Genomic DNA, 17,384 nt, shown 5'->3' with positions numbered 1-17,384 from the left:
TTGGTTTGAGACTTGAAATTTACTCGAAAATTGCTGCTGCTGTCGCCAGTTGGGAGGGTCGAGCTCGTCTCCTTCATGTAGCTCAGTCTAGTAATAATCATGTACGTGATTGTTCTTTATTATCCCTACAATTATTTGTGTTAGTTAACCCGGTACAACGGTTTTTGTTTAATATTTTATCCAGTGATGAATTTCGTCAAATTCGCCATAGGTTTAGTGTTCGTCACACAAATATCTTCTTTTAAAATTGACTGGATAAGAAATCCCCTACAACCATTGATTATTTATTGAAAGGAAAGAGGAATCGTTTTGATGAACTCCTACTTATTCTTGTTTGTTTTTTAATGTTCTAATGGTTGAAGGGGCTTTCTGCGAGATTGACAATAAACTGTATTAACGAATTATCAAGAAGGAATAGGAAAATTTGTCGTTTCTACTTGAAATTAAAGGAAAAGTATGCAGTTAATTATAATAATTATTCATCTTTGGTAGCGGATTTAGGTAGATAACACCGTGCTTGAAATCTGTTGAATATTTTTTTATCAGTATTATAATTTACCAAGCTAAACGCATTGATTAGGTCAGCAATCTATGCATGAGATAACCTCCAAATGCAATGAAAAGAAATCGGGAAATAAACTTAACAATGCGAATACATAATCAGCAATAATATATTGCTGAGGTGAAATGCTCCTAACTAAAGAAAGCGTTATCTCAACCAGATTATAATGTAGACTAAAAGCTACGTAATAAACCGTCTAAAACTTGAACAGCGAGTTGACCTGCGACTGTTGGTGGCAACGCTAATGCCTGTAAGTGACTAGAAACATTCAACACGAAGGAGATAATGTTTCGTTTCATAATCGAAATTTAATCCAATTCCGATTAGTGGCAATGAGAGCCGTATTATAGACTACTGATTGTAGCCTATTAATAAATTGAATATGAATGAATTACTTGCTCTAGACGTGCCTCCTAACCGACCATTATTGATCTTTTATTGACATCATGACAAAACAATTTAAGTGGTAACTTCTCGTCTTAAAATTCCTGTTATAAATAATAGATTAATGACCCAAAGTACGAAATGCGAATAAGTAATCAAAGTCTCCTGCGAATAAGTAATCGCAAATATCAAATTGCGCGGTTACCTCATAAGTTATTAACACGGTAACTACGTATTTTAACCTTAGAATATAATAAAGACTTATTATTCATGCATTGAATGTTTCAAATTCTGCCTCCCAATTAATTGTTTTTACGACAATAAATCATGATTTTGGTCTTTGATATTCGCGGATCCGCGACATCTTTGGCCATGGAAATTGATCACGTCACGTACAGCATGTAACCTGCGATATTTCTACGACATTCACGGGGAACATTTAGAAACAGGCTTAGTTATAGGTATAAAATCCTTAATTATGATCGAATTAGAGACTCATTTAAAAGCCGTTGAATACTGAATCAAGAAGGTAGTTATTATAATGATAATAATAAATTTTGGTCAATTAACAATGACCACTAGTTGTATGGGCAGGTACTCACAAAATCTAAAGGCCTGTAACACCTCAACAAAAGAAATTCACACGTGAAAGGTAAACACTGTGATGAATAGAATTTCTCACACCATTCATTGTCTATGTTCACTAAAGAATGCTCACTGTGTTTTTCTGATGCTTTTTCAGGATCAACATATGATTTAAGATTTTTTATATTTGTAATGTAATTTATCTTTCGTGAAGAGCAACGAGTAATTTGTCCCACGCTTGTTTAAACAAGTCGAGTTTTCGAGTTTATTGAAGGCCCTCGCAAGTGCTGCTGTAAATAACTGGGATATGCCTATAGATTTCCCATGACATTGAAGCACTACGACAATATTACACAAATTACCAACGGTAACACTGAGAACAATGAGCGTAATATTGGAGGATAAATAGATCTATGTTAAAATTTCTATAACGTGACAGCTTAACACTAAAAACTGGTGATCTCTCAGGTTGCAAGTCGCCTCGAACATTAGCCAGTCTTTTATTAACTCGACGTTCTTCCATGTTTCGGCTTGAAATTGATAACCGAAACACACCACAACCTCAATTTCAAGTTGCTAAATCTAATCTTTATGGTCGATCTTTTTTTCTGACGAAAACTTTGTTTCTTCATGTACGACATTTCACATTTCTAGTGCTATTTGGACCTAAAAAGATCGGATAGCTTCGATCAATCACGCGTTTTCTTCTCCTCAAGTCATTAATTAATACTAATATCAACAAATTTTATGCATTACCTTCCTTTTCGTTCAAATAATCGCCAGTTGCAAAGTCATTGTCCCAAAAACATAGACGCCATTAGCCGATCTCGTCACCACAGCCCACGTCTGTCCAAGATTTGGTTGTACCAACTACCAATCATGCAAATATTAATTTTAGTTAACTGAACAGCCAATTCATTTAAAACCATAACGATTCAATTATAACATGGTCGCAACAACGTGTATCTTTCAGCAGCCGTACACGTCAACAACGATATCAACTCGTCGAGAACTCGATTTACTACTCGTCTAAAACTTTCTTACTCACCGAGGACCTACTTAATTTATCAATAAGTTTGTTTACCAGTCTGGGGCTTGATTTATTCGTCACAAACGCCTTTTACTCGTCTAGGACCGTGTACTCAACAATGGCCTTGCCAGTGAATTCAGCGACGGTGAAGTGATTAGGCGTCTGCACCAGCGGAGCAAACTCTTCGCGTTCCTCAGGAGTGTCGACCGAACGTTCGAAGCGAATAGCTGCCGGGTAGGAGCTTCAATGAATACACGTTCTCTTGAGATCGTCGAAAAGAAAGTTCGGTTTCAACTAGGTTGACTACTTCTCATACTTACAAACAAACACCAGGAAACAAATTATAACTTTTATGTGTATTACAGATAAATATAAATTATTACAGTTAGGTACTCACTCTTTACATGTACGCGTTTCTCGAGGCGATATGTGGTGTAGTCGTGGCAGGCGGAGGTGATGTAGGGCCCCGTGGACGACAGGTCTCGCAGGGGCGGCCTCACCACACGTAGCATCTCCCTCACCACAGCCATGTTGCCCTCGTAGAAGCCTGGCAGAAGCATACTCAAAGGTACACTCATCCTAATGAGTATAAGACTTTGTCCAAATGCAATTTTTGCCCTTGTATGGATCAGGCTGACCCAATATATGAGGCCCAGCAAAAGGGCGTATCGGTGCTATATTCATAATCTACTCGTATTGAGGTTAAGGAAACGTGTCACTATTTTTATAATATATCCCATTCATTGTTCTGAGTGTAGTAGCGTTATCAAAAAATACCTTCATCAGGCATCGTTCAACTCGCCTGAACCGGAATCATGACGCGCGTCGAGCTCATGGCCACAGCGCGGTTTTTTCTGAGAAATCTTATACGCTCCTTGTACCAAGAAATTATATTGAACCATCATAGTTTTCTGTGACACAAAGCTCATATGGAACCATAAGTTCAATTTGTTGAATTTGATAGAATTAAAATGTGGTAAAAAATTTGTTGAGGGTTATGTTATCACATTTTAATGCGTTAGGAGTCAATGTAAAGAAGGAAACCATTGCATACCCACCTTGCTTCATGCGCCGGATGATCGCGAAGGTGTCGCCCGGGGTGGACACAAGAAGATGGTCCAGAGGGAAGACGAAGCACCGCTTCCCGTCCTCGTCGACGATGGCCGTCAGGTTCTGAGGGGTTAGTGACCTCACAGTTACGATGCTTATCGCCACAATTGTGATTCCAATGGCCAGTCAGTTACGATTCCCGTTGCCAGAAAGTTACGTCTCCCATGACCAGACAGTTACGATTCCCATTGCCAGAAAGTTACGTCTCCCATGGCCAGACAGTTACGTCTCCCATGGACTGACAGTTCCACTTCCCGTGGCCAGACAGCTACGATTCCAATGGCCAGTCAGTTACGATTCCCGTTGCCAGAAAGCTACGATTCCAATGGCCAGTCAGTTACGATTCCCGTTGCCAGAAAGCTTTCTAGGCATAAAGTTACCAGAAATTTTAAACTACTTAGTGACTTATTGTTATGCTTCTTATGTGGGATACTGTCAGATGCCTGGGGTCTGCACCCGCATCTTTTAGGCATAAAGTAACAAGAACTGTTTCGCCGCCTAGTGGCTTATTGTTATGCCTTTTAAATGGGAAATGTCAGATGCATGTAGTTTTCACCCGCATCTTCTGAACGCCTAGTTCCCTCAAGTGTTCAGTCATTACGTGGCTGGTTATGATACTATGAAAGTAATATGCACTAGCACTGGGCACTTAGTTGCCTTGACTGATTCGCCCTTTATTGTAATGTTGGTATGCCTTTCAAAAGATCTATGTCTCGACGCTAATAGGTGTGTGAGGTCTCCACTCAAACTTTCTGCTCACTTAGTTTATTGAAGTGTCAATTTCTCGTGTCCATAATTTCTATTCTATTGTATCTCAAACACTTGAACTTAAAACTCTCACTTTAATGTTAGTGGGGAATTCTCTCAGTTTTTTGTAACTCTTGTACTATTCAATACTTTGTATTGTGACAAATGGATCATTACTTAGCAACTTTTAAAGTTTAAATTTTATCAGAGAATAACCTTTTATTCATACGGGATTTTCTTGTAATATTTTCATATAGATGAATATTTTTTACAGGCAAGTTATCAGCCACTTTCGCTTGCAGGTGGTTTTAAAATATTAGCCTCTCATTTTGACAAGTAATTTAATTCGAGGAAACCCTATTCTCTATCGCTATTTATTGCAATTTTGTTCGCATTCCCGGTTATTATCTTGGTAATTTAAGCATCCAATTTCATAAGAGAAATTATTTAATTTTGTCTCATAAGTTCCAGTCATAAAAATCAAACTTATGATTCTCCTGATAGAAATGATCAACAATGTAAAGTAACTATAAAATAATATGCGTTTAAAAATTACTTTTTAAAGACAACACTTCTGGACAATCCAGTGTCTTTGATGTTACACATGTACAATGAATTTCTAATTTTATTTTCAAATATTCATTTGTAGCATCCAAGACACTGGATTGTTCAGAAGAGTTGTCTTTTAAAAGTAATTTTTAAACGCATGTTATTAATATTGAACTTTTTTTTTTATTTTTAAAATAATTTATTCTGTCAATTGATTCATGCATTGTCTCCGACTTTACGCAAGTGTGCCGAATTTCAGATAGATTGGACAGGTAAAAGTGTGTAAAATATCAGATATAAGATTTGTAGCTGACAAAATTATTTTTTCAATTTTTTTAATATTGAAAAAAAATTTTTTTTTAATTTTTGGGAGGATGCAGAGCTTGAGTTCTACAAGGAGGCGTACCCTATGCCCCCACACGAGATCGGCTACTCACAGCACCTGGCCACACTGCTGCCCTCTACTCGATATGGTCAGTACATGGTCATTTAACTTTTTTTTGCACAACATATACACATTTACTTTATGTCTACATTTTTTATTCTGAATCAACTTATGTTCACCTTGCTTACGTATGACTTGTTAATAGTGTGCGTGTCATATTCACCGTGGAACACATCATGTTCATTGTGCTCACGGCATATTCACTGTGACATGCGTCATATTCACCATTCTTGCATCATGTTCACTGTTCTTGCATCATATTCACTGTTCTCTCGCTCATGTTCACCATTCTCGCATCATGTTCACTGTGACACACATTATATTCACCATTCTCGCATCATGTTCACCATTCTTGCATCATGTTCACTGTGACACACATTATATTCACCACTCTCACATCATGTTCACCATTCTTGCATCATGTTCACTGTTCTGACGTTAAAACAACGTTGATTAAACGTTGAATCAACTCACAAGTGCTGCATATGTTATCAGTAACTTATGTCATTATATAACGATAATCAAGCACATCTGACCAGTTTGTAGTCATGGACGAACTTGCCCTCCCTGCCGATGCCGAAGTCAGGAACGTAGATGTACTCGTAGGAGTCGCTGCCGAGGTCCAGGTCGAAGCGCTGGCTGAACAACCCGTCCGCGTCGCGCGGCCAATGACGAGACGCAGGCTGCTGCTGCTCACACAAATCAAATTTCTTATTTATTCAACAGTTATATAATGTTATCCAATTACGATAAATTATATCCGACGGTAATTTTATCTTCATATAAGCAAAAGAGTGTTAAGTCAAATGGGCGGTAAATGACTGATGAATATGAGCATGAGGAGCTCAGCTAAAAGAACGGTAAGCAGCTGAGCTGGTTGGGCTGAAAAAGGCTGGAGATGTAGCAAGCAACACGTTGGAAAGTCTTAGTGAAAATGTAAGCTCGATGGACAGTAATATGCTAAGCTCGATGGACAGTAATATGCTAAGCTCGATGGACAGTAATATGCTAAGCACGATGGACAGTAACATGCTAAGCTCGATGGACAGTAACATGCTAAGCTCGATGGACAGTAACACGCTAAGCTCACTAGGTGGTGCTGGTGCATGGGCTGCGGCAGAGCTCTGAGGCGCGTGTGGTTGAATGGAACGCCGCACCAGCCGTGGAAGCGGGCCACCTGCGTACCAATGATACCAATGTATCAAATTATATATAATGATACCAATGATTGTAATGTATCAAATTATATGTAATGGTACCAATAATTCTTCAGCCATTATTACATTATAATGAATGTTATTGATTTGCTGTATAATGAATGAGTGTCTCTTTTATGATTTATACAAACGAATGTTATTGAAATTGCTTCGGTAAAGTGGTGTGTCATTCAACTCATGAATTAAAGAATATAATAACCTATCAGATAAGACATCACTTACGAAGTGTTACAGATGTAAGCAGGTAACAGCCATTTCCATCTCTTCGTTTAAATAACGTTAATAAAACGTTGTTTCAATATCATTCGCCTGCAGGGATGATGTTAACCTTGTTCTGCGTGAGGTGACGATGATGACGATGATATTCGCCTTGTTCTGCGTGAGGTGACGATGATGACGATGATGCTCGCCTTGTTCTGCGTCTCACCTTGTTCTGCGTGAGGTGACGATGATGACGATGATACTCGCCTTGTTCTGCGTGAGGTGACGATGCACGCACACCCCACCGATGATGATCCCCGCTAGGGTGACGAGGGCGCCGACGAAGAGGCACACGGTCGTCGTGACAGACACACGACGGTGGCGACGTGCGCTCACGCTGCTCCACGACCACAGCTCCTCCTGCCGTGTACGGCCACAGACACGGCGTTAATACGGTAATGTAGTGATAGTGATTCTACAATGTATATACTGGTAATTAAATGTAATAATAATGATTTACATGTATATACTGGTAAACCAATGCATTGATAATAAGTTTGCATATTTACCAGTATATGCGTATACTGGTAAATCAATGCATTCATAATAAGTTTACAACGCAATGGGAAATCAATGTATTGATAATTAATTTACCATGTATATACTGGTTAATCAGTGCATTGATAATAAGTTTACAATGCATATGCTGGTAGAACAATGTTTTGATAATGATTTTACAATGCATTTAATAACTAATTGATGTAAATATCGATTAAAAATTTGCAGTGCATTTACTGGTATTTTAATCTAGTGCCTCTATATTGGTAAACTAGAATAGATTCACTCGTAATGTTAGTTAATTATAGCAAAAGTTGTATGCAAATAATGAGTGCGTCGCGAATTATTTACAAAATAGCAAGATTTTACATAATAATTTTAATATAAATTCAAAATTAAACGATACACGGATATCCAGGATGGCAAGAAGATCAAAATCGATACGAAAAAATTAATTCGTAAAAAGGAAGCAGGAGCCATTCTGAAATCTATAACCTGTAGCCCCTTCCGGCTAAAACACTAAATGTGCTCCCAAAATTATATTTCTCGAACAAGCAACATGGTAATGAGAGGACGGTCAGGTTTAAAGCTGAAACCTGGAATAGTTCAATCACTCAGTCCCAGCAATTCAAAAGAATAAATAAAAACTACCATTCAAACTGTCGTGCAGTGGAATCACTCAGTCGAAGCAATCCAAAATCATAACTACAAACAACGATTCAACTTGTTATTTTCATTCGTTTTTGCAACACGTCAGGACTTGCCTCGTCTGGCCGGCCGGGTGGCGGCTGTAGGAGGTCTCCGTTGAGACGTTCGCTACCGGCCTCCAGGCACTCGGAAACCTGGAACAATGAACGCTTATTAAAATGTGACAAAAACTATCACTTGAAATCAATATGTACGAAATTTAACAATGGAATTACATCTAGCATTCAAAAAGTAAAATCGCACAGTGCAGACAGTAATGGCCAGTAATACTCAACCGTTGCAATACTGACCAACTTTTGAATGTTATGTCCTCGAGTAAGTATCAACACAATTCAAATACGATAAGAAATGCAAATTGAAGCTGATTTCACAGACATATTATGTAAGATTAAATACTGCAATTAATTACTTAAAATAACTTGTATATAGCATTAGTGGCTGAATTCATTTATTTAGGCGAGGCCATGGACACTGGAATTGATTTTCGTGCAATTGCCGCATTCCATTCGTCCAAAATGATAGCCATATCTACATTTCCATTAACAGTGTTGTGACGACCGTCGCTATTAATTACAAAAGATGACAACCGCTTTATTTATGACATCCTCTCATTCTTAGATGCAGTGTCGATATATCACTCCCCTTAGTCATTTAATGGAAACAAAAGTTTTGTTTCCATGATGAATAATTAAAGTTTAATTTGAACGCAAATAACTCTCAATTGAGAGTTGAAAATTAAGTATACGAAAATATTTTGCGCCTCGAAAACGATCCGTTTATAGGGAGAATGCTTACCTAGAACATCCTCCACTAATTGCAATAGCGGGAACATAAGAGATAAAAAAAATTTCATGGTTCTATGAACAGGTCTTCTTGTACGATAATCAGAAAACCGTCAACAATTAAATAACGAATTTTGTTCTCACCTCGATATCAACAGCCCCAAGATGACGAATGAATTCGTATTCTTCACAAGTTGTGAAGAATAATAAAGTTCACATGACGGTACCAATTCAGAGCATTACTGTACATTGACGAAACCTTGGTACATTGCGGTAAACTTGTGAAAAGCGTACAATACAATGAATACCTACATCGATACATTCGTGAACACGGTGCATGTGAATGTAAATTCATTGTAAATTTGAATCTAATTGAATGTAAATTCAATCATGATACATGACTAAAGTTTTTATTGGAACGCAAATAGCTCTAAATCGAGAGTTGAAAAGCGAGTCAACATAATCTGATTGAATGTAAATTCAATCACAATGTGAATCACTCGCATGTTCGTGACATGACACTTAAACAGTCAGCGGAATACGAGTATGCCAGCCACGTTCATTGCGTCACATATACTATACGGTAGTTTGTTTTTGCAAACCTGCTTACAATTTCAGCGATCTGCGCTGCCGGAAAGATATCAGAAGAATTCCCTGAAAACCTGCAATTTGCAATAAATTTACAATCAATTTTAGAAAAAAATCGCATAGCATATGAAATTCATATTCATTAAAGGATTGTGCTCAGACATACTCTGCCCAACGCTACACTTTGCCCTGAAGATCTAATAACTATCGTAAGTGGTCATTCGTCCAATCAGACCAAACCTTAGCGGCTTTTCAGCAGTTACGAACTTTAGCTCAGAATAATTTATTAACCATCAAATCACCTAAGTGAGCGAACGATGTCATGGTTTCGTTTCTAATTATTTATGTAAAGTGACACAACACTGGGCACGAGTCAATACCTTACAATAATCTAAGAGTAATGTTGAGTGTTAGAACTATTCATTGTACAAATAATGCTATATCATAGATCCGTATTCACTCAATGGAATATGAACTCGCATAATTGACCGAGCATCAATAAAAATTTTCAATCATATTTTCCGCGTAGTAAAGCGAAACGAATGGAAAACCTCTTCCCTTCCTTCAATGAAACATAAGTCGCCATTCAGCATCTACAGCACTTTACATGCCGCTCGTCACTAAAAACCTCATGATACTCGGCAATCGGCATATTATTACCATTTGTGCATGCGATTTATAGGGTTCGATCACCACAAAATAACTAATAAGCTTTGTAGATTGCGCAGGAAAATTATGGCTCAGTTGAGATTACAAAATAGATTGTTTCTACTAAAGGCCAGCTATATCAGTGCTGTGGCGACATTAGTGGCATTGACGGTAGCTGCAGAGATATATTAAATACAACATTGAACGAAGTTTGTCAGTGTATTCATGGATACGTGATATACTCATACGCAATTTAATCATGATGCAACTCTTACCACTCCATCTCCAACGCTGACGACCAATGGTTTCTCCACAGGTTTATCAACTTTGTTTTCAGATATTGGCTTTGTAATAACTGTCATGGTTAATTAAATATAAGGAATAACTTCTGATCAATGCGCAGATACTTCAGACTACGCGCAATTGTAATACGGCTACGAATTCGGCTGCTGGATTGCAACTGCGTCTTCGGCGGAAATATTCTGCAAATCGATACCGCTCATAGATATACTAAACTAAGGGGATTCAATACCACACAATAATTTTTAAATTCTAAGAGAGGAGTATGAATCAGAATAATTATGCGTTTTGAAAACATAATTTTCAACAAATAATTTGAAACATACAAAAAATAAATATGGCATTGACAACTTTGAGCTTCAGAATTCGAAGCGGTAATTCAGTAGCAACCAATTCTTGTATCGATAACTTAATCATAAACATATTATTATGAATTATGCTTATTTTATTGCATTTTGTTTTCTGACGGAAACTTAAGCTCCTATTTCTAAATGTTAAAAGTGCTTTTTCATCGTCTATACCTATTGCATCCCATTATGCAAAAGGATGCCAGGCAGCCAGAGTGCAGGCAGACTTGGCCTGGAGTCTGGACGACTGCCGAACGGTACCATTCGGTAGTAGTGGACTTGCTAGTGTTACGCACAATGTTAGTCTGTTACTAACATATCTTCTACGATGTGCAATGGAACAGTGCATATAGTACTCGCATCTGATATGAACTATGCTGGCGCAAATATGTGAAACCAAGTTCTAAAATAAAGACCTGAAAATATTTACCAAATATCTTTTGGTACGAGGAGGAACCACCTTATTCGTTTTTCGTTGTTACCAAATACCAATTCATTATTCAATCGCAAAAATTTAAATGATGTAGAATGAGGGGACATTGAGCATGAATAAGCCTCAATAAGGTATAGCTAAAATTATTATGTTACCACTAATATTTGTGATTTTGAGATGCATCACACCTTAAAGTCCTTAATTATCATACGTAGTATAAATGCATTGAAAACGTATTGCTGAGTAAAAACCGCAGGAGCTTGGGCCTTGGAGCATAGTCAAGGTGAGATACCTACTTGAATAACAATCTTTCTGCATTGGTTGCTTTATCCCCCCAAAAATCAAGCTATACATCAATACACGGAGGTTCCTATTTCAGATCTTATTTGCCAATGCTGGACATTGGGCAATGTGATTTATTGTAAGTTTGTAACACTGTGACTTGTCAGACAGCTCAGACTTGACATAGGATGATAGGAACATGTATTCTCCCATGCAATAATTACCAGTTTTACCACAATACCACCTGTAAGTGGTAACAAAATTTTACAGAATAAAGATTTTACAGCAGAATAAATATCCTGCTGAGTGCTGAGTGCTGACTGAAATTCAATATGATTTGCTAGTAAAATGATTATTCTATGAAACTAATAAGGAAAGGTTATTAAAAATTCTGCATGATGATGTATCATTTTTCTTGATCATTTCTGTAGTGGTAAGGGCTGTCACTGTGTCACACTCTGAAAAATAGGCAAAAGCCACAGTGCTACACTCCACATGGAGAATTGAAACTGACAACTTTGAGTCTGAACTCAAACTGCTATTTCTTATTTCAGGCATTTGCCACAAAGGTAGACACATTAGCATCTTTTAATCAATGAATTGGCATCTTTAAGAGCTGTGAATTAGCATCTTCCTCCCATGTTTTCCCTTAATTAAAAACTTGATTTTGTTTTCTGGTGGCTTCTATCTGATTTTCTACTTTAGGCCCCCTGGCAATGTGAAAAATTTGTGTTGTACCATTCCTTTCTTAACTGTACACTTCAATGTAATTTTTTTAACTGTATTGTAACTATTGTTACTTCTACTACTTTACTGTACTGTTTTACTTTATGTAACTGTACTGTAGGACTACTTTTCTGTACTCAGCAGTCAGTACTGTATTTTTTTTTGCATCTTACAACCACAAATTTTTATTCAAGATTTTTCTTATTTCTTATTATTCAGACATCTTAACTTTTTCTTTACTTTTTGTAAACTTCAACTACTGTAATCCATGTCTCTGAAGTGGGACTGTTTATTCTGTAATGATTGTCTTTGTCTTATGTCAGATTCACATTTTCAGTGTCTGATCATTGATCATAGATATAATTTTCCTTGGTGCATAATAACTTTTGTTTTTTTGTTATTATCTAAGCCATTCTAAGGTTAACAAGATTGGGACACTATTGTTGTAGAAGCATTACTTTATCAGTATTCATGTTTGCACTGACCTTCAACAATGTTTAAATTGTGAATGCCTTAAACCTTGCCTGATTTTCATTCATGGCCAACTTGCACTTCCATGTTAATCAATCACCAATGACTACATTGGCAACCAAGAGCTCTACTTCCTGACTTTTGAAGCAACATCAGAAGCATTTTCAGGCCTTTTAACTTAATTTTGATACCTATCTCTTGAGATTTTATTTTCTTTGAAATTGAGAGGGGTTATCAAATTCCTGAATGAACTGTGAATGTCCTATCTGTCATCCTTAATATGAATATGACAGGCTATCCATGTTTTTAATGTTGATGTTGTAATGAAAGAGATTTTTTCATTCTCTGTTCTCATTTTCTTTGAAATACCGGTAGTCTAAAAACATGCCTTGGTACAGTAATTTTGGTATTGATTGTTCCTAATTTTATGGTTGTTTGCAATGTTTGTGGCTGCAGTGCACTGCATCTGAGTGTTGTGCTTGACAGACTTGTTCCTTACCTGGCATGGAGAGCATGTCCGAGCTGCACCCTCTTCTCTCCCAAATGAGGGAGCACAGGTAACCTCCAAAAATCAACTCCTTTATATGTTGTTTCAGTTTTTTGCATGCATTAGTGCCTGTTATTTTGATTTCTTAGTTTTATCCTGAAGTGAAGTTCCCTATAAGAAAGCATGAGTAGTACCTATATATTGTTTTTTACCTCTAAAAAGATATTTGCTTTTTTCTTCATATCCTATGAAGGATTGTGCTTAGCACAGTAAAATTTGTACCAAGCCTCATGAGAACTATGTGTGTTTCAGCTCTAAAATGACCATGCTTGTAATGCTGGTAGTTTTTGTTAGGAAGCAAAGTTATGCAAAATTAAGAGGAAACACACATGTTGAATTAACATGATAATTTAATACTAAAGTTGAAACTAATGTTAAACATTAAGTTAAGGTAGGGTTAACATAAAATAATTTTTTAAAAATTGGTAATGTTTATTCCTCTAACAATGATGACAAAAATTGCTCAAACTGCACCAAACAAATTTGGACAAAATCAGAAAACTCTTAATGGATTTTGATGCCAAGGAGATGTCTGTTGGTCAAATATTTTTTATTTCATTGTATTATAATAGGTCCTGTAAGACCATAGAACAAGTTGGAGGGCCTAGAAATGCATTTATAATTTATAATGGGTGTTTTTTACACCTCTAATTTGCATGGGTTGTTTTGAAGTCTGTTGATATAAATAATCCTTTTACAGGCCTTCTTGAAATTTGTTGATTATAAGGCCATATGATTGCCTGTATTATGCCTTTGATTTTTGCTCTTGGTGTACAATTGTAGAGTTTTCCTTATTAAATAAGGCACTTCTTATTTTATGTTCAGGCAAAAACTTACCTATATCATAAACCTCTTGCTTGCTCTTTTTAATTGCCTATTAAAATGTGCTTGTTAGCAATGAGTGTATTTTAAAGTTCAAGTTTTTTTATATTAATATTGTTGTGAATAATGCATTTTATGATGTAGGTATAGTTGCAACAATCACTATATTTATTTGAGAAACTCCATCATATCTTTTCATTTGTTACTATAAATTTTGACTCTCATATTGCAAAATTACAGTCTTCTATTATTAACAGAGGACAATCCTAAAAATGTCATTACTACTATGGTGATATGTTACATTTACAATTTTTTTTATTAGTGAACTGTAGATATATTTTGAGCAATGAGTGCTTAAATTTTTTAATACAGATGATGTGCTTAGGTTGGATAAGTTGTTGGTAATATGTCATGGAGTGTATTATTTCAACCAGAAAACATATTCAGAACTGTCATTCAAAACCTTAGTCTGCTGATACAGTGACAATCCTCTTTGCTATTTGAGTCTAACATAGCTTCTGGCTCCAGGAGTTACTGTTGCTAGACAAATATTTGAGATATGAATCCTCTGAGCAGTGCTTTCCAAACAAATGTAAGCATGCCACTACGGATAGTGGTGATGTATTGCTAGTGGTTGGTGAAAGAACATTTCTGAGGTCATTAACCTCTTTTTTCCTGGTGTTTTTTGTGCTACAAAAATTCCTACAGCTTGNTCATAATGGGACAACTATTAGTGCATTAAATGAGATGCGATGCATTTAAAATTTACAATATATTATAGGCTGTTCAGAAAATATAAGGTAGGTACACAGCAACTGCATGCAACTTACAAGTGGTATTTCTTCTAAAAAATGTTGTAAACTACAGCCTTTGATGGCTGAGAATTATAGACTATATATTGATAATACATATAATAATAATAGAAAATTCTGGCATGGCAGGGAGATGACGGGCGGTGCAGGCAGTGATGCCGGCTGCAGGTCCTCCTTGCTGTTGGGAAGTGGATCCTCTGGAGGGCGTGGCTCCTCTCAGGGCAAAGGCTCGGGAGGACGTGGTGCTAATAAAGGTGATACCACTATATATTTCACCAAAATCTACATAACTACTACATACCGTATTTCACCAAAATCTATATAACCACTATACATTTCACCAAAATCTATATAACTACTACATATTTCACCAAAATTTATATAACCACTATATTATATTTCACCAAAATCTATATAACCACTGTATATTTCACCTTATATTTAAGTGATATCATTTCCTATCTAAGGATCTTTTGAACTCAATAGGTACTCCACCATTGCCATGATAAAGACCACCATTAAATCTTATTAAAGACCACCATGATAAAGACCACCATTACCATGATATATACTTGCTGCATCATAGTACTGGAGATGTGGCATGAGCAACCTTACTTATCATAAGCTGTGCAGTGCTTGATGTGTGGTACTGATGGTTCATGTGCTTATCTTATTGATGCTGTGGCTTTCCTGGTGTCTGAACATTTCACACAATTTTCAGTATCAGACTATAATGTTATTCAAATTTTCTAACAACTAATGCAAACTTATATAGAGGTCAGTGCTAATTTATTCATTTCAAGGATTTTTCATAATAATGAATTAATTTTATTTCTGTAGGTGTGAGCAGTGGAGGAAGCAAGAAGAAGGCAGGCTGGGAGGATGCAGAACTTGAGTTCTACAAGGAGGCGTACCCTATGCCCCCACANTCACCGTGCCACACGTTTGTTAACCGTGCTCACGTCATGTTCACCATGCTCACGTCATGTTCACCTTGCCCGCGTCATGTTCACCGTGATCACGTCATGTTCACCGTGCCACACGTCATGTTCACCGTGCCACACGTCATATTCACCATGCCACACGTCATGTTCACCGTGCTCACATCATGTTCACCGTGCTCACATGTTCACCGTGCTCACGTCATGTTCGCCGTGCTCACATGTTCACCGTGCTCACGTCATGTTCACCGTGCTCACGACATGTTCACCGTGCCACACGTCATGTTCACCGTTCCCGCGTCATGTTCACCGTGCTCACGCGTCATGTTCACCGTGCTCACGCGTCATGTTCACCGTGCTCACGCGTCATGTTCACCGTGCTCACGCGTCATGTTCAACATGCTCACGCCTCATGTTTACCATGTTCACGCGTCATGTTCACCATGCTCACGCTTCATGTTCATTGTGCTCACGCGCCATGTTCACCGTGCTCACACGTTATGTTCATCATGCTCACGCGTCATGTTCGCCGTGCTCACGCGTCATGTTCGCTGTGCTCACGCGTCATGTTCACCGTGCTCACGCGTCATGTTCACCGTGCTCACGCGTCATGTTCACCGTGCTCACGCGTCATGTTCGCCGTGCTCACACGTCATGTTCACCGTGACGCGCGTCATGTTCGCCGTGCTCACGCGTCATGTTCACCGTGACGCGCGTCATGTTCGCCGTGCTCACGCGTCATGTTCATCGTGACACGCGTCATGTTCACCGTGCTCGTGCGTCATGTTCATCGTGCTCGCGCGTCATGTTCATCGTGCTCACACGTCATGTTCATCGTGCTCGCGCGTCATGTTCACCGTGACGCGCGTCATGTTCGCCGTGCTCACGCGTCATGTTCATCGTGACACGCGTCATGTTCACCGTGCTCGTGCGTCATGTTCATCGTGCTCGCGCGTCATGTTCATCGTGCTCACACGTCATGTTCATCGTGCTCGCGCGTCATGTTCACCGTGACGCGCGTCATGTTCGCCGTGCTCACGCGTCATNCTCTTGTCACTTGCACCGTGCTCACGTCATGTTCACTGTTCTCGTGTCACTTGCACCGTGCTCACGTCATGTTCACTGTTCTCTTTTCACTTGCACCGTGCTCACGTCATGTTCACTGTTCTCGTGTCACTTGCACCGTGCTCACGTCATGTTCACTGTTCTCTTTTCACTTGCACCGTGCTCACGTCATGTTCACTGTTCTCGTGTCACTTGCACCGTGCTCACGTCATGTTCACGATGCTCACGCGTCATGTTCACCTCGCTCGTGTCACTTGCACCGTGACACTTGTCGCGTGTAATCGAGCTGCAGGCGTTTGTGATGGAGCGCAGCAGCTTATATGTATTTTCTTGGCTCCACCGTACACTTGAGTCGCCACCTTGCTGAGATCAATCAGTGATGGGTGAGGATAGATACGATATTTCCTTAACAAAATTTAATATGAATATTCTAGATGCATCAAGGCATCTGTTGAGTTCTTGTGTTCTATGTGGCCTAAATAGGTTGGCTTTGTACCAGTATTATTTTGTCTTTGCGTCAGCGA

At 38.2% G+C, this 17,384-nt stretch overlaps 2 protein-coding genes across 2 annotated transcripts; one reads left to right on the top strand and one right to left on the bottom strand.

The window, feature by feature from the left end:
• Positions 1-10,594, bottom strand: LOC108673331 (integral membrane protein 2B). Its single transcript, XM_018161136.2, has 8 exons — positions 10,390-10,594; positions 8,153-8,230; positions 7,098-7,250; positions 6,503-6,589; positions 5,949-6,101; positions 3,620-3,734; positions 2,959-3,108; positions 1-2,788 (listed from the first exon to the last, which is right to left on the bottom strand). The coding sequence occupies exons 1-8, from the start codon at positions 10,474-10,476 to the stop codon at positions 2,652-2,654; spliced, it is 960 nt and encodes a 319-aa protein (XP_018016625.1). The 5' UTR covers positions 10,477-10,594; the 3' UTR covers positions 1-2,651.
• A 380-nt stretch (positions 10,595-10,974) lies between these two features.
• LOC125178249 (merozoite surface antigen 2, allelic form 4-like) lies at positions 10,975-15,782 on the top strand (the record flags this gene model as incomplete). The annotated part of the gene is given in 4 exon segments (XM_047881547.1): positions 10,975-11,477; positions 13,160-13,230; positions 14,984-15,108; positions 15,695-15,782. Coding segments are annotated over 3 exon segments (266 nt in total), but the record flags the coding sequence as incomplete, so codon positions are not given.
• Between the last annotated feature and the right edge of the window lie 1,602 nt (positions 15,783-17,384).

This window comes from Hyalella azteca, unplaced genomic scaffold (genome assembly GCF_000764305.2).
Source record: "Hyalella azteca isolate HAZT.00-mixed unplaced genomic scaffold, Hazt_2.0.2 contig8305, whole genome shotgun sequence".
NCBI classification, from domain to species: domain Eukaryota; kingdom Metazoa; phylum Arthropoda; class Malacostraca; order Amphipoda; family Hyalellidae; genus Hyalella; species Hyalella azteca.
Note: the sequence above shows the minus strand (reverse complement) of the source record. Positions and strands in the feature narration are given on the sequence as shown.